Here is an 18,883-nt window from a genome sequence, read left to right as displayed (position 1 = left end):
TGTTTGTTGTCTTCTGTCCAATGAGTAATTTTTTTAATATTAGGCATCTTTATTTTTCATTATTTTCATCATATTGATTGGTAGATACACGTTGTCCTCTTTCGCAAAGGTATATTAAACTGTTATGATAATTTATATATTGTAAAACGTTCTCCAAGTATAACCCGCGTCACGTGAGTGAGTGATATCATTCTAAGGTGCAAGAACCAACTTTTCAACATGTTATTGCGGACAAATCCACAAGGGCCGTGACGAGGATTCGAACCTACGTCCGGGAGCATCCCAAACGCTGCCTTAATCGACTGAGCTACGACATGGTCAAAAGAGTTGAAACCGAAGTTTTGTTCATTTGATGCATCACGCTATTGTGATTTCTATGTGTTATTGTGCACCTTTTGTTCAGAGTTTGTAAACGTCACTCTTGGATATTGGCAAATTAAGATCTCCGGATATAATCCCCTTCAGATTCACTAAATACTTTTTAAATGACATTTTATCAATTACGAATGACAAAGCAGGTGGTCTGTTATTAATTACTGGCTATGAATAGTATATCTGGACTATCATCTTTTATTTCCATGAATATGGTGTTGAGATTTCAGTATACGTTGAGGCTTTAGATGGCAAATGTGACAAATAGTATAACACCCCAAGAGTCTTTCTTCCCAGTCACTGTTGTCATTGATGGCACTGCTGTCATGCCAGTCACCATGGCACTTGCACTGTGCCATCCACCCTTCTGCCATGCTGCCCAATATGCTATCATAAAGTGTTGTCATAAAGTGTTGATTACGTCCCATTATGTCCCTTATGCCTGTCACTCCCCCCCCCAGCTGTCATACCAGCCACCCTGTCACTCTGACACTCACCCTGCTGTCATACCGCCTACCTTACTACACGCTAAAAAAAAGTTTGCACAAAAGCTAAAAAGTCATACATCATTTCATACACATAACAAATATATAAATTCATGTACAAAAATTAACTGGGGCTAAAAACGCTTACAAAGGACAAAAAAGGGCATGCATTAAATCTAAAAAAGGGTAGTCATGCTAAATAATTTATGCCAAAGTTAAAATCATACATAGAACCTAAAAAGGCATGAAAAAGACATGATAGTGCATTGAAGCTAAAAAGGCATACACAACAGCTGAAAGAATACACAAAAGCCAAACTGGGATATATATATATATATGTATATGTATATATATATAAATATATTAGTATATTTTGGTAGCAGTCTTTCCTGTAGACATATTTTATTAAATATGACCGAAAAAGTAAGATTAATAATTCTAACACGAATTTTCTCAATCTTTCGTACATTATGCTTCACTGTTGGAGGTAAATCAAAAATCACTTCTCCAAAATTCATTTTTATTTCTAGTCTGACGCGACACGGGCGCGTTTCGTAAAACTTATTACATTTTCAAAGACTTCACAAATACACAACTGATTAGAACTTGCGTTTCCCTGATTTTATATCTACATTTGAGTGAGGTGGGAAGGGTGATGTGGCATTACATTTGAGTGAGGTGGGAAGGATGATGTGGCATTAGAGGATATTAATAGGGTATTAAAAGTATCAACACAAGACAGAACACGAAACAATGGATATTGAATAGAAGTGTTTGTAGAAAGCCTATTGGTCCATATTTCTTGATGCTTCTATATTGGAGCGGAGTCTTGAGGTGGGTAGAATATAGTTGTGCAATAATTGGCTGTTGATTGCTGGTGTTGACTTCTTGATGTGTAGTGCCTCGCAAACGTCAAGCCGCCTGCTATCGCTGTATCTATCGATGATTTCTGTGTTGTTTACTAGGATTTCTCTGGCGATGGTTTGGTTATGGGAAGAGATTATATGTTCCTTAATGGAGCCCTGTTGTTTATGCATCGTTAAACGCCTAGAAAGAGATGTTGTTGTCTTGCCTATATACTGGGTTTTTTGGAGCTTACAGTCCCCAAGTGGGCATTTGAAGGCATAGACGACGTTAGTCTCTTTTAAAGCGTTCTGTTTCATGTCTGGAGAGTTTCTCATGAGTAGGCTGGCCGTTTTTCTGGTTTTATAGTAAATCGTCAGTTGTATCCTCTGATTTTTGTCTGTAGGGATAACGTTTCTATTAACAATATCTTTCAGGACCCTTTCCTCTGTTTTATGAGCTGTGGAAAAGAAGTTCCTGTAAAATAGTCTAATAGGGGGTATAGGTGTTGTGTTAGTTGTCTCTTCGGAGGTTGCATGGCTTTTCACTTTCCTTCTTATGATGTCTTCGATGAAACCATTGGAGAAGCCGTTATTGACTAGAACCTGCCTTACCCTACAGAGTTCTTCGTCGACTTGCTTCCATTCTGAGCTGTGGCTGAGAGCACGGTCGACGTATGCGTTAACAACACTCCTCTTGTACCTGTCAGGGCAGTCGCTGTTGGCATTTAGGCACATTCCTATGTTTGTTTCCTTTGTGTAGACTGCAGTGTGGAAACCTCCGCCCTTTTCCATGACTGTTACATCAAGAAAAGGCAGCTTCCCATCCTTTTCCGTCTCGTAAGTGAAACGCAGCACGGAACTCTGCTCAAATGCCTCCTTCAGCTCCTGCAGATGTCTGACATCAGGTACCTGTGTAAAAATGTCGTCAACATACCTGCAGTATATGGCCGGTTTCAAGTTCATGTCGACTAAGACTTTTTGCTCGATGGTACCCATGTAGAAGTTTGCAAACAGGACACCTAGGGGAGAACCCATAGCGACCCCATCTACTTGCTTATACATGTGCCCATCCGGGCTCAATATATATATATATATATATATATATATATATATATATATATATATATATATATATATATATATATATATTATATATATATATTATATATATTATATATATATATATTATATATAATATATAATATATATATGTATATATATATGTCGTACCTAGTAGCAAGAATGCACTTCTCAGCCTACTATGCAAGGTCCGATTTGCGTAATGAGCCAAGTTTTCCTGAATTAATATATTTTCTCTAATTTTTTTCTTATGAAATGATAAAGCTACCCATTTCATTATGTATGAGGTCAATTTTTTTTTATTGGAGTTAAAATTAACGTAGATATATGACCGAACCTAACCAACCCTACCTAACCTAACCTAACCGATCTCTATAGGTTAGGTTGGGTTAGGTAGCCGAAAAAGTTAGGTTAGGTTAGGTTAGGTAGGTTAGGTAGTCGAAAAACAATTATTTCATGAAAACTTGGCTTATTAGGCAAATCGGGCCTTGCATAGTAGGCTGAGAAGTGCGTTCTGGCTACTAGGTACGACATATATATATAGATATATATATATATATATATATATATATATATATATATATATATATATATATATTATATATTATATATAATATATATATATATAATATATATATATATATATATATATATATATATATATTATATATATATATTATATATAATATATATATATATATATATATATATATATATATATATATATATATATATATATATATATATATATATATATATGTCGTACCTAGTAGCCAGAACGCACTTCTCAGCCTACTATGCAAGGCCCGATTTGCCTAATAAGCCAAGTTTTCATGAAATAATTGTTTTTCGACTACCTAACCTACCTAACCTAACCTAACCTAACTTTTTCGGCTACCTAACCCAACCTAACCTATAGAGATCGGTTAGGTTAGGTAGGGTTGGTTAGGTTCGGTCATATATCTACGTTAATTTTAACTCCAATAAAATAAAATTGACCTCATACATAATGAAATTGGTAGCTTTACCATTTCATAAGAAAAAAATTAGAGAAAATATATTAATTCAGGAAAACTTGGCTTATTAGGCAAATCGGGCCTTGCATAGTAGGCTGAGAAGTGCGTTCTGGCTACTAGGTACGACATATATATATATATATATATATATATATATATATATATATATATATATATATATATATATATATATATATATATATATATACAAGGTGACAAAACATATACTAAATTTATAATGCATATGCGGCATACATTCACAAAAGCTAATATGCTCTTCCAAAAAAAAGGTGAAAAGTATTACATGTCACGACCCAGTGAATTCGTAAATGGTAAAGTTGTTTGGACGTCTATCCTGGACCAAAAAAAAAAATATATACATAAAATAAATCACTCGAAATAGGCTTTCTCTCTCTAGTAGATTTATTGTCCAAAGTTTCGAAACAGCGATTGAAAACAAATTTAAAAGTCCTCTCAAATTCCTACCCCTTTCCCCTACTCCCTTCTCTTTTTTTTTTTATTATCCTATTATCCCTATTCAAATATCATCGGGTAAACTTCCCCATTACGGGGGGAATGGGGAATGGCACTGTCTGAACAGTGATACATTGGGATGACACCTTTGTGCCAACTGGAGACCAACACAATAATGTCATTTTCGTTCTCCATGCATGACGTCATTCCAACAAACACAGAGCCTGAACACAATAATATTTTTGTTACGGTGCCAAAAATGTGGCTGTTACGAATGTATGAAAACTGTATATATATGATTATTTGTGTTGAGAGAGGTGTCAGCTAGTATTCCTCCGCCCAGCCAAGTAGTGCCTCACTATATTCAGCCATAAAGTTCTAACCTGTCGGGTATATAAAAAAAAACAGTTCGTTAATGAATGGACGACTCGTTTATTTTTTAATCAAAAAGACTAGTATTAGAGTAAATATTCAGAGAGTTTTCAAAACAGGTGTTTTGAAATTCTGGAGCGAAATTCTGAATTCTGAAATTTCAGAAATTCTGGTATTCTGGAGCGAGGGTCGACAAAGGGAACTAGACAAATATGGCTGCCGCCAAAAGAATTACAGCAAGCAATCGGAAGTCCTAGGAGGGGAGGGGGGGGCAAGATCTCGGACGTAAGTTCGAATCCTCGTCACGGCCCTTGAGGATTTCTTCCTAGGAGGGGTTTTCCTACGCCAGACTTTTTAGCCAAGACACACTTTGTATACAGTTTAAGTACAAGATAAAGTAGTCATTTTAAGTAATATGGAGTACTAAATATGGAGAGTCCAGATTTCATGTTTTCAAACCATATGTTGTGTGTGCAACTTAATGATGATTTTTCTCTGTGGATAAACACTTGAAGTAGGTTGTCTGATATGATTGTGTCTATATTTATCTTCAGAAAAGTGATGTTATGATTGGAATATGTTTTGGCTATACCGATACCTCATATCTTAGCACATCAGCTAGTTACAAAAAGTGTGGTGTGGGGGGGGGGGGCCACTAACTGATGTTCATTGATATTACTTTTATATATATTTTTGTAAATATATATGTATTCTACACAATCTTGGTGTTTCTGTACTCCTCTGGGGGACTATCCCTGGACAACAAGAAACTACTAACTAGAAACTAGAAACAAGAAGGGTCCCCGGTGGAGGCGGAGACAAACGGGCAAAAAGTTTATTTCACCCTGATGCCCCTGTTACCTAGCAGTAAATAGGTATCTGGGAGTTAGGCAGCTGCTACGGGCTGCTTCCTGGGGGGTGTGTAACAAAAAGGAAGCCTGATCGAGGACCGGGCCACGGGGACGCTAAGCCCCGAAGTCATCTCAAGATAACCACCAACATAAAACCCTCGATATACGACCAAGTGAAGCCACTCATAGGCCTAAAGTTCCAGTATAGCTCAAGGCCAACAGAAAACCCTTATTAGTGTAACAGTGGCAACACTGCTACAACTTTTTGGGGGGCAACGTTGCCAAGACGTTGCGGTTAAGTCGCTACAATATTGTTGTTACGTTATGTGTACTGAGACCCACAACCCATACTACTGTGTGCACTGTTCACCATACAACTACCCGACCCTACCAGCCTTACTACTCCCCTGAACACTGCACTCTAAATCAAATAAATATATTTACTATTAGTTTGTAATTATGTGTAATTATTAATTCTGTTACATATTTCAGAAAGAAGCAGTGTTGCGATCGAGGTCAGCTAGACTGGGGGTCAACAAGACGGGTCAAATACCCTCACTACCCAACAAGCGGGATAGCAATGAAGTCCTAGGATGCCAAATCAGTCGCAGACACACGCAGACTTCCGTAAATATGTAAACAAAACAAAAGAAAGTAGATAAAGCAGAAAAAAAACATCTATTTCAGTTGAAGTGAACCAGAAAGAAAATAGGGAAAACCCCAGAGATTGTTTACAAACATCCGAGACTTGGATGCTGTGAGACACTCTCAGAAGCCAGGCCTCGAATCCCTGTCGGTCTGTCTGCCGGCCTGCCTACATTGTCTGCCGGCCTGTCTGCTGGCCTGCCTGCCTGTCTGCCGGCCTGCCGGCCTGCCTGCCTGTCTGCCGGCCTGCCTACCTGTCTGCCTGTCTGCTGGCCTGCCTGCCTGTCTGCCGGCCTGCCTGCCTGTCTGCCGGCCTGCCTGCCTGTCTGCCGGCCTGTCTGCTGGCCTGCCTGCCTGTCTGCCGGCCTGCCTACCTGTCTGCCGGCCTGCCTGCCTGTCTGCCGGCCTGCCTGCCTGTCTGCCGGCCTGTCTGCCTGTCTGCTGGCCTGCCTGCCTGTCTGCCGGCCGCCCGTGCCCCCACCCACACTACAAGATGTATGGGCATGAAAGGACATGATCGATGTCGTCTCTTCAGAATTCGCCATAGAAAATTATGCTCAGGTAAATAGGCTGTTATGTGATTGCATTGGTGTAGTGTGAAGCCATAGTTAGTGTGTAGTTGAAGTAAACACGGAGCTGTAGTTAGCGTGTAACTGTAGTAACGCTAACTACAGAATACACAATATCTTCTCTGTTCTTAAATCTCTCCATTCATAAAATTCGTCAAAAAATGCTAATGTATGCGGTAATCTTAACACGTATCTGTGAGGCCCCTACACCGCTCCTTGATACATCACCTTAAGTGTGTCTTTAAAGTTCACGACATTACGAGACACACTTACCGAGCCGAGAAGAACCTTTGTGTTGAATCCTCTTGAACAAGTCCTTGAATGTTGGAGTCCTTGAGTCCTTGAACAAGTCCAGGAGACAATGATTCCAGGACGTCTCAAGAGCATTCAGTTCTGAACACACACAAAAATTACAATAATGTGACGAATCTACAATAACATCTTAGGAGCAGGACGGTGGGATTGAACTATCGTCCTGGATAAGGTGTGCGGGTTGAGTGACTCAGGACGCTGCTTCAATACCACCACCCTGCTCCAAGGGTTTTCTCACGCAATGGTGATTTTAATATTTTTTTTTTACTTGGAGAAGCACCTGAGGTGTAGGCTACAATTAACAGAAAGTTGACCAGACCACACACTAGCAGTTGAAGGGACGATGACGTTTCGGTCCGTCCTGGACCATTCTCAAGTCGATTGTGATGAGGAGGTAGAGACAGGCAATAAATAGGCAAGAGAGAGCTGAGGAGGAAAGTAAGGTGTAGGGGATAGTAGTAATAATGAGAACTGCAGAAGGCCAATTGGCCCATACGAGTTAACAGAAGGGTCTAGTAAGGTTGCTGCAACGTTGGTATTAGGTTGGAGCTAGATTGTGGCCAGGTTGTAGCCAAGTTTCTTCCAGGTTGCAAGAAAGTTTTTACTAGGTTGCCACTTAGATGCAGGTTGATTGTAACTTGGTTGCAACCAGGTCGCAGACACGTTGTAGCTAGTAAAGTGGGAGCTTCAGGAAGCACTAGTGGATGATTTAAATCTTTGTAACACCTTGTTGTCGTACCGTAATTTGTGAAGCTGTACCACATGTCCGGATGTCTGAGAAACTGTACCACATGTCCGGATGTCTGAGAAACTGTACCACATGTCCGGATGTCTGAGAAACTGTACCACATGTCCGGATGTCTGAGAAACTGTACCACATGTCCGGATGTCTGAGAAACTGTACCTCATGTCCGGATGTCTGAGAAACTGTACCACATGTCCGGATGTCTGAGAAACTGTACCTCATGTCCGGATGTCTGAGAAACTGTACCACATGTCCGGATGTCTGAGAACCTGTACCACATGTCCGGATGTCACACTGCCTCCCGGGCTGCTGGCTGAACTCAGCGGCCGTCTACATGAAGGTAATATTTGGACACGTTCTTGGAATGTTTCTCAACATTGAAATATTTCGCAGTGAAAATGTGTCTCGTCTCATGTGTGTGCTCACGTAAATATTCTCACCCTAAATATCCTTCCAGAGATGAGCGCTAGCTCCCGAGTCCCACCTTTTACCTGCTGACGGTTGCTACAGCGACTCCCAACTCTGTAGCTATTAGTGAAACCTACTTTTGAAACTTATTTATCCTCTAGTTCCCATCCATTATCTATCTCCTCTCTCTTTCCTAGTCCAGACCCATTGTTCAATCCCTCTATGCTAAATAAATTATTTGAATATCCCCCATAATTCCTCTGAGCCTCAGGTTCCCATTCGTGTGTTCTTCCCGGCTTAAACTGACATGTTTTCTTTATGGACCTTATCAGTCCCCCCTGAGAAGCTTATGCTGTATATCGTTATTATTTAGTCGATATTCGATACTGTGGTGGCGCGGGGCGAGGTTCAGCTGCCTTGGTTGTACCTCATCGTTTAAACTTTGCTATTCTGTCTCTTTGTATAACCTTTGTACTTCACACTTGTTGAACAACATTTGTAATTAATTGGTTAGCATTTGTTGTGTGTATTTACTATTTGTATTTAGTATTCGTGTCTGTAGAATCATACTATTAGCTCTTGAACCCCGCCGTCCTAATCAATCTATTTTTACTCTCTTATGTCTACTACATACATTTATCTCTCACACACACACACACACACACACACACACACACACACACACACACACAGGAAGCAGCCCGTAGCAGTTCTCTAACTCCCAGGTACCTATTTACTGGCATCAGGGTGAAAGAAACTCTGCCCACTTTGTCTCTGCCATCACCGAGATCGAACCCGGACCCCTAGGATTACGAGTCCAGAGCGCTGTCCACTCAGCTGTGTGTGTGTGTGCATGTGTGTGTGTGCATGTGTGTCTCAGAACGTGTACCACATACACAAGGAAATCACAACAACGCGATGCACCTATGCAGAAAATCTTAGCAGCAGGCCGGCGGTTCGATCCCGCCGCCCTGCTCCAAATATTTCCCCATATAGCACATACACCCCCCACAACCCCCCCCCCCCACCCTCACCAGTGGCACTTTATCGACCTTCTCTTCCCTCCACAAACGAATATTTTGTGGAATTATGAAACTCTCTTGACTTGTGCCACTTTGTGTGAGTTTGTAAACAGGCAAACTTAAGTTGAAGCTAAGCTGGTGACCTTATATCATCCCCCCCTCCCTTATTTTCCTCCCCCTCCCCCTGTGTTCTCACCTCCATCCCTCTTCCCTTATTTCATTTTCCCCTCTCTATCTCCCCTCTTGTGTGTTCGTATTCATTAGTGTCTGCATGTCCTCAGCATGGATTGGAACAGGAGAAAGGGGGGGGTGGTTGAGAGTTGGGGGGGGGGGAAGTATGTGGGGTGTGGGGGGGGCGAAGGTAAGTGTAAAGTAGAGGAGAAAAGGAGTGGGTGAGAGGTGGGAGAGAGTGGGAGAGTGACAGCTAAGCGTTGGGTGAATGTTGTGGGGGAAGAGGGAGGGGGTTGTGGGGAAGGGGGAGGAGTTGTGGGGAAGGGGGAGGAGTTGTGGGGAAGGGGGAGGAGTTGTGGGGAAGGGGGAGGAGTTGTGGGGAAGGGGGAGGAGTTGTGGGGAAGGGGGAGAAGTTGTGGGGAAGGGGGAGATGTGGGGAAGGGAGGGGAGATGTGGGGAAGGGGGAGAAGTTGTGGGGAAGGGGGAGGAGTTGTGGGGAAGGGGGAGGAGTTGTAGGGAAGGGGGAGGAGTTGTGGGGAAGGGGGGGGGGAGGAGTTGTGGGGTAAAGAGGGAAGAATACTCTCCGCTCCGCGAGCATATTGCGGTCTTAAATCAGCACGTTATGCGAGAATTCTTTGTTGCATTATCTGCTAAACGCTTGACCCGGGCGGTAAAAAGCTGGTAGAAAACACCGTGCTAAGTCCCCATGAATAAGAGGACCCGGGCCAGTGGGTGGGGGGGGAGAGGGCTCATGCACGCACGCACACACACACACAAGGCAGGGAAAGCAAAGAGAAAAGTGTGGATGACAAACGCGGTGAAGCTCAACTGTGTGCAACACTCACACTCACACACTCACACTCACACACACACACACTCACACTCACACACACTCACACGCACACTTACACACACACACTCACACACACACACACACACACACACACACACACACACACACACACACACACACACACACACACACACACACACATATGGAAGCGGGGAAGGAGGTCAAGGGTTGATGCCCGACCCTTCTATATATATAGATATATATATATAATATTATATATATATATATATATATATATATATATATATATATACATATATATATATATATATATATGTATATATATATATATATATATATATATATATATATATATATATATATATATATATATATATATATATATATTATGTTGACCTGTTGCAGTATATTATCTGCCGGCACTGGCCCGGGTCAGCAATACGTGACGGAGATATAGGCCCTAAAACAAAGCCCTGAAGGATATTTTAACAGTTACCTTGTATAAGAAAACTACCCACAACTCCTTTGTTCTCTCACGGCGGCATCAAGAGGTCTGCCAAAGCCCACACAACTGAGTCCGGTGGCTCGAGTCCTCTCCTTGCTGCTCTCGATCATTGTCCTCGATAATAATCGGGAATCCCAGGTTCGAATCCCGGCTTGGAGAGAAATGGTTGGGCACGTTTTCCCTTCACCTAATGCGTCGGTTCACTAGTTGTAAATACGTACCCAGGAGTTAGGCAACTGTTGTAGGGTTGCATCTTAGTATCTATAATTCGACCTTGGGGAAGGGGGAGTGTGGGGCATCGATACAAGCCTAAATTATCCATATACGCAGGCTTCCTGTCTCTTAACTGAGCTGCCAGCCTTCTCCGACTCAAGGAAAACAATGATAAAATATTTTTTCCCAGGATACAGTCAACATCAAATGGTTCCATGAGCTAGTAAATCCTAGTTTGGCAAGCGAGTAGGACGCTAGTCCCCCTGACACGTCTCTTCTGCCCGTCTATAACCCCTTCCATACCTGGTTGTTGTTATAGATTCAGCTACTCGAAACAAGTTCCAAGTAGCACGGGCTATGGTGAGCTCGTAGTGGACTTACCTGGCACGGGAGCCATACCTGGATTACCTTTCAGATCTGGCACTGTCCATTCACTCTGCAGGAAGGCAACATTATACAACACACACACACTGTTTCACCAATTTAAAAGTAACACGTATTGATGTATTCAGAGACATACTTGGTCCTCTGAACAGTGGTCTCACGGGTCTGAGTTTTCTATCTCATTTAATACCCATTTATGTGATAAATGGATGCTGTGAAGGAGGACAGTATTTAAGAAGACCTTCCGGAGTTATTGAAGGATTAAGATGCCACAATTCTACATGAACCCAGCGTGAGGTCCTAGACTCAAGGATCTAAGGACGCTACCCGAGGACGGAGCTCCCACGAAGAATCACGAATCCTGTGTGAATTTGATCCTCTTTTACTGCGGGCAATGATCAAATATCAGCAAGTTTACAAGGTAGTTTCACAAGTTTTGGCGATGTTTACAAGGGCTGAACTGTGTGAACTTGGGCTGGTGGGGATCAAAATAGATGCCAGAAAATGGCTGAGAGAGGCGGTAATGTGGCCCACTGAGCAAGTCTTGCCCTTGAATTAATGTGTTAAAAAAAAGTAAAATGGCACAGAATCCGGATTGATTTTTATTTGCATAGTAATTTAGGAAAGCCATTCCCTGTGTATATATTTTGTATTCTTGTAGAGATAATGAAGAGTTCTGTCAACTTAAATCTGGATGGACTTGGTTGATGTCATCTCCAACTTCCCATCCCTGTAGAAAATTGTTTATTGATGTCGTGCCTGCTTCTCACTCTCGACGTCTTCTCCAACAGTTGAAAACAGAAAGCCTTTGCTATCTCTCAAGTATCTCAACCATAGTCGTCGACTCATCCGCTTTGCAGACGACTTGTACACTGTCGAACGTCCTCCCTTTGCACCCTCCCTTTCACTTCGTAAACTTATACTCGACATGACTGACCGGTTTCTGACACTGCAACTGCAATTGTTGTTACTCTGCTTCATCTTGAAGATGCGGGAATATAAGACAATGGTCTTCGCACAACCTCCACACAATGCCATTGGTCACACTTGCCTACGCCAGATGTAACAGACTTTCTGATTTGCTGACTGGGGAGAATCCCTGCTTCACCTCTTACGTCAGAAAGGCCTTGTTTCATTTAGAATAAAATTTCCAACTGTCTCGGCTCTTGGGATGCTCTAGTCTGATTGGACGGATGAACCTCAGTTTGAATCTGATTGGTGTATTTAAAACAAAGACTCCTCTATTACCTATGACATGTGATACTCTACAACCATTCAGCAGCTCTTTAATCTCAACGAATGACATAATAAAAGACATATACCTAATAATATGCTATTTGTGTGTGTCTAAGAATGTTATACACGTATTTACAAATGCGTAAGGCATGTATGACTCAAAGAGGTAACCAGGACATAATTGGATTTCTTGGGTCCCATCACACTCTCATCCTGTTTATATGTTAATGACCTGGCAAGAAATAGACTAGTTCATTATCACGGTTCCCTACTGTGCTACGCTGAAGACCGAGCAAGACTCACAACACAAGAGCAACTACCTATACTAAAGAGTGATGGTCTGAAAGATTCAAGAAAGACTGAAAGACTTAATTCAGGGGGAAGGCGACCCCAGGAGCAACACAGGATGATGAAGAGACTACGTCAAGGTATCGTTGGTGCATTGTGAAGGAAGGGAAGGTAATTATGAGAAGGCGCCAAACAAGTATGCCTACATAGCACATGAGAAGGTTATTAGGATAGTCTAGGTGGCTGGGGTATGAGGATGGAGTGAAGGAACGGTGCCCAAACACTGAGTCTCTTCGAGCCCAGGTGAATGGGACTGATGTTAGCTGTCACTCATCAGTATAAACAACTGGAAAATATCAGAATAACTTAATAGAACCAATAAAAGGAAGGCACTTAAATACCTACTGCAACAAATGGGAGAATCTGAGCAGGGATTCCTCACCGGACAAACACCAAATAGAGCATGGGTTCGAATCCTCCTTATGGCCCCTACTGGTTTTCTGTGTATTTCGAGATTTTGTTTCACATTCTGTCCCTCGCTTTTTTCCACAGCTATTCTTTCTTTTCCTAGATGACCTTGCACTGTTGACTTTGCTTGATTTATCAACTGTGCATCTGACCTCTCCGACCTTGCTGACGGCATGAACTTGCCATATCTATCTATTATGACTTATTCCTACTGTGACTTATGTTTGAAATGTTTGACCCCTAATATGTTGCTTAAAATCTAAGATTTACTTGACAAGAGAAGACAAGAGAAGTCTTTCCTTAATATTTCCATCTTGCTTAAATTTCCAGGTTCGTTTAACATTGCTTGACTTAAAAGTAACTGTCTTATCTGAGTTACACTTTAGAAACCTCACTTAATCTTCAGACCCACGATAGATCCTACGGGCCTATGATGAGCCTTACTACCTATCTTGACCTCAAGACCTACCATTGACCAGCGGATCACATTTTACGTACATGAACCTTAATTAACTGTCGCGGCGTATATGTGACACGGGTTCACTTCACATGACCCCCAAGTGTCTGGTCCTCAGGTAGCAACATGTTCAACCGTGATACAGCAGGTCAAGTGTATTAATGGTTTGTTTTCTGTGTGAATCTAATCATCCGTATAATAATAATAATAATAATAATAATAATAATAATAATAATATAACAATATTATTATTATTATTATTATTTTCTGTTTTTACGACAGTAAAGAGGTCGTTCTGGGGTTTGTTTACAGTGCTTCACCCCCCTCCTGAATCACCCTTCCCCCCCCCTCCCAATCAACGAACCCTCACAAAACGAGCCAACTGCTTGAAACGAAATAGCGAACGAAAACTAATTGAAGAAACATAAAAAATGGGCGGTCATAAAGGATGTAAAACTGATAAAATGAGATCAACGTCGGAAGAAAACGAATGAGAGAGAGAGAGAAGAGAGAAGAGAGAAGAGAGAAGAGAGAGAGAGAGAGAGAGAGAGAGAGAGAGGAGAGAGAGAGAGAGAGAGAGAGAGAGAGAGAGAGAGAGAGAGAGAGAGAGAGAGAGAGAGAGAGAGAGAGAGAGAGAGAGAGAGAGAGAGAGAGAGAGAGAGAGAGAAAAGGAAAGAGGGTACGACAGGACCAAGAAGACACACATATACCGACAGAGGGAATAAAAAGTTAAGACTTATGATCCCATGTCTGCCATCTGGTTTACGAGGTACACAGAAGTCGTCCGGTGGAGAAAATGGATGCAGGCGGGGCCGGACGAGGCCACTTCAAGGAGCGTATGGCGGTGGGCGGCCGAGAGGGAGGATTACCACAGGAAAATAAGAAGACCCATCAGTGGCTGGAGATGCGAACGATTAATCACGAGCAGTTGTCGTTATGCTCAGTATAATTCTCACACTCGTGGTACCGATTACAGCAAACAAGGTCATGCTCTGCTGGCAGATTAATTAAGGGGTCAACAAACTCGTGCAATGGCGGACATACGAACTGCAACAGTTGTTTGGATGTCGTTGACTTCTAAATAATTTGCATAGGGTGTGATGGGTGGTTAACTAAAGGTAGTTAACCACACATCTAAACTACCACAATAACCAGTAGGTTATTGTGGTAGTTGTAATACCTCTCCGGAGGTTAATAGAACCTTAACCTCAGCATCACACTATACTAAGGCACGCTGCGTGTCCCGTCACTGCGACAGCTCTCCTCTGTTGCCCTCTGTTTCCTGCCAGAGAGGTAGCATCTCACTACTTATGCCAGGCTAAGTTTTTAAGTTGGTTTATTATTAATTAATGTTGGACTGTGTTGGACTGCGCTCAGGTCCATCTCTGAGTCTTTCCTCGTAGCTCAGTCCCTTCAGCTCAGGAACGAGCCTCGTTTCACGCCTTATATATAGGGCTAGAAGGGCTCCTTTGTTAACATTTATTAACACTACACAGACGTTAGCCAGTTCCGTATATGCTGGCGACGTTATACACTTGTTATCTTCTTCTTCTTCTTAAGATGATTTCGGGGCTTTAGTGTCCCCGCGGCCCGGTCCTCGACCAGGCCTCCACCCCCAGGAAGCAGCCCGTGATAGCTCCCAGGTACCTATTTTACTGCTAGGTAACAGGGGCATAGGGTGAAAGAAACTCTGCCCATTGTTTCTCGCCGGCGCCTGGGATCGAACCCGGGACCACAGGATTACAAGTCCAGTGTCCTGTCCGCTTGGCCGACCGGCTCCCGGGGTTTGTTTAGGGTTAATGTCTTCCAAATTTTTCTCCTTTTTTGATACAGGAAATGTCTTCCCTTCATCTAATTCTTTTACAGGTCTTTTCATTTCTGTTCCTATCCTCATAACTGTGCATGTCGTTGATTTAAAGTCTAGTAGCCATTACTCTCATCACCTCTGAAATGTCTCAAAGTTCCTTTTCGGGGTACTGTTGTCTTCAATTCTGATTCTCATTAGTTTTGCATCATCTGCAAACATTGATATTAAGGTTACTGCTATACTAGAAACACGGTGGGACCTGGTACCGAGACCCTTGCGGCACTCCGCTCGTTACCTCTGATACCCGAAGCACCTTGTTGCCTTCCTGACAGCGGCTCCTTCACTCGCGTGATGACTCGTCCAGATACACCAGCGGGCTGCACTCTCTTGAGCTGGGGTCTCGAGGACACGACACCAACACGCGCACTCTCTCACACTCGAGAAATGTGCTGTTTGCTCATCCCTCTCGCTCTCTCTCCTTCCTTCTTTCTTTGTTCTTGCACGACTCTGATAATACAGACAAGCATGATTTTCCTTCGCAGTGTCCGTGATGATGTTTGGAGACAAAGTTTAAGCTGTTCTAAGTGTGTTCGTGTGTGTGTGTGTGTGTGTACTCACCTACTTGTGCTTGCGGGGGTTGAGCTTTGCTCTTGCGGCCCGCCTCTCAACTGTGTGTGTGTGTGTGTGTGTGTGTGTGTGTGTGTGTGTGTGTGTGTGTGTGTGTGTGTGTGTGAGCGCGCGCGTGCAAGCGCACGTGCATGAGTCATCAGTTACCGTGTCTGAGATTGCAAACATCTTCTGGATTTCAATACATCTGTTCGCCGTTAATAGTGAACAACATAATACTTATATCCATGCTGATCTCTCTCTCTCAAATGGCGGCAGAACTACACAAATTGCGTCTGTTTCATCATCCAGGTGAGGTCAAGCAGGTCAAACCAGGTCAAGCAGGTCAAACCAGGTCAAGTTCTCAGGAAGTGACGCCGTGTCATAATATAAAGCGTTTTTACCCAGCGTCTCGAACCCCCGTTCATAGAATCTTATCAAAACTGATGGGCCATAAAGCCAGGCGGCGGAGGAGCAGCTGGACCCAGGAAGCAGCTGTGCAGAGAGCAGAAGTGCAGCTGCTGGTGTGGCGGAGACGCTAGCACTAACTATCTCCAATTGTCACAGTTGCAACTACTGCAGCAGGAGCACCTGTGACCACTCTAACAACTGGGAGCGACGGCTTATATGTATCAACGGCCTCAAGAACCTCACAATGGCGCTTGAGGGTCTGGAAGACGCTTGAAGTGAAGCGATGCATTTTGGGCCACATGAGATGACTGTCTCATGTGGCCTCGAAGCATCGAAGAACATATGTAAAGTTCTGTAGTGCGATCTGAACCCCCTGTAACACATTCTCTCCATCCAAACACATTACAAAAGTCTGAAATCCTTAGTAAGCAAGTCCTATAAATGGCAGTTAATCTGCAATCCTTACTAGATAGTCTGAATTATTTTTGTAATTGTCTGAACGTTTTGATGAGCAACTTAGCAGCCCTGCAATATAGCCTGAAGGTCGCTCAACAGCCTGGAAGTACTCAGTCGCAAATGGCAAAATGAAAGCCCGAATCACAGCCTGAAATCCTAAATTCACGATCTGTCAGGAATCTTAGCACAGATTTGAACCCCGGCCGCAACTTGTCATCCCTGAAATACCGACTGGAAACCAAAATAACCTGCCAGCTCTTGGAATACAGCCTGGAAGCTAACATCACAGTCTGTCATCCCTGGAACAACGCCTGGAAGCTAACATCACAGTCTGTCATCCCTGGAACAACGCCTGGAAGCTAAACCCACAGTCTGTCATCCCTGGAATAACGCCTGGAAGCTAACATCACAGTCTGTCATCCATGGAACAACGCCTGGAAGCTAAACCCACAGTCTGTCATCCATGGAACAACGCCTGGAAGCTAACATCACAGTCTGTCATCCCTGGAACAACGCCTGGAAGCTAAACCCACAGTCTGTCATCCCTGGAACAACGCCTGGAAGCTAAACCCACAGTCTGTCATCCCTGGAACAACTCCTGGAAGCTAAGCCCACAACCTGTCATCCCTGGAACAACGCCTGGAAGCTAAACCCACAACCTGTCATCCCTGGAACAACGCCTGGAAGCTAAACCCACAACCTGTCATCCCTGGAACAACGCCTGGAAGCTAAACCCACAACCTGTCATCCCTGGAACAACGCCTGGAAGCTAAACCCACAACCTGTCATCCCTGGAACAACGCCTGGAAGCTAAACCCACAACCTGTCATCCCTGGAACAACGCCTGGAAGCTAAACCCACAGTCTGTCATCCCTGGAACAACGCCTGGAAGCTAAACCCACAACCTGTCATCCCTGGAATGCTGTCTGGAAGCCCGGAAGATTAGTACTAGCGGCGTAAGTCCTGCCATAGGTCCCCTTACCGCGTGTGATGGCGCACTGGGAGGTTTATGTGGTAATAATAGGTATTATGATTCAAGCCGCGTGGGGGAGGAACGGAGATGAAAGGCTCTAAGAGTAAGGGTAGGAGAGAATGAGAGAAGAAAGAAGGGAACAGAGGAACGAAGAGAGAGGGTAGAACGGAAGAAACGCAGGACAAGAGGGAAGGAGCTTAATGGAAGGGAGTGGGGGAAAAACGAGAGGCGGAAAGGATAAGTGAGAAGAGATAAAGGTAGAGAATAAGAAAGACGGCGTAGCCTCGGGGTGATGTCACAATAATGGAGCATAAGTGGAGCCAATAAAAACCTCTCAACACATTAGGGAAGTGAGAACCATAAACTAAATAAAATGCGATAACAGGTAAATGAACACAGGTAATAAAGATTCGATTCAAGGGGAAACAGGAGAGTTAATCTTAGAAGGAGAGTAGAAGGAGTATAAAAAAGTGATTTGAAGAAAATGGAGAAGATGCAAAGTTTACAAGAAGAGAAGGAAAGAGTTTGGAGAGACAGATGAAAACTGATAAAAGTGGATGCAGTGATGTAACAGAGGAGAGATGAAGTGGGACAAAGGAGAAAGGACAAAGTGGAAGGTATATGGGTGGAACGAAGAGGAAGAAGAGGAGAGAGATAGGAGAGCAGACGAGCCAGGAGACAAATTAATCGTAGCGTGAATGGTCGTTGTAGACAGTTTATGTTATGTGGTGCTTCGTGAGAGGCGGCCACAGCACAGAGGTCAGAGGTCACGGGTTCACATGACTCCTGATAACACTGCCCTAAGTCCATCACCAGGAGCTACAGTCTTCAGACGAAGGAGGAATAAGACGGTGAAGAGAAGAGGGGAAGGAAGAGGAGGAGGGCTCACCTTTAAGTC

At 43.2% G+C, this 18,883-nt stretch overlaps 1 protein-coding gene and 1 long non-coding RNA gene across 5 annotated transcripts in view; one reads left to right on the top strand and one right to left on the bottom strand.

Annotated features, from left to right (window-relative positions):
• Positions 1-18,883, bottom strand: part of LOC138370332 (uncharacterized) — a 70,835-nt gene that overhangs the window by 23,288 nt on the left and 28,664 nt on the right. The gene's annotated exons all lie outside the window — the stretch shown is intronic.
• LOC123751976 (uncharacterized) overlaps positions 1-18,883 on the top strand; it is a 109,029-nt gene that overhangs the window by 73,323 nt on the left and 16,823 nt on the right. For 3 of the 4 annotated variants that reach the window (XM_069334583.1, XM_069334581.1, XM_069334582.1), the window contains exon 2: positions 5,988-6,701. The exons of the other annotated variant lie outside the window; for it this stretch is intronic. In XM_069334583.1, coding sequence (XP_069190684.1) covers positions 6,654-6,701 — 48 coding nt within the window. In that variant the 5' untranslated portion in view covers positions 5,988-6,653. The remainder of the gene's footprint in view (positions 1-5,987; positions 6,702-18,883) is intronic. 4 annotated transcript variants of the gene reach the window in all.

This window comes from Procambarus clarkii, chromosome 31 (assembly GCF_040958095.1).
Source record: "Procambarus clarkii isolate CNS0578487 chromosome 31, FALCON_Pclarkii_2.0, whole genome shotgun sequence".
Lineage (NCBI taxonomy): Eukaryota > Metazoa > Arthropoda > Malacostraca > Decapoda > Cambaridae > Procambarus > Procambarus clarkii.
The sequence above is the reverse complement of the archived record's forward strand: the minus strand, read 5'-3'. Positions and strand labels throughout refer to the sequence as shown.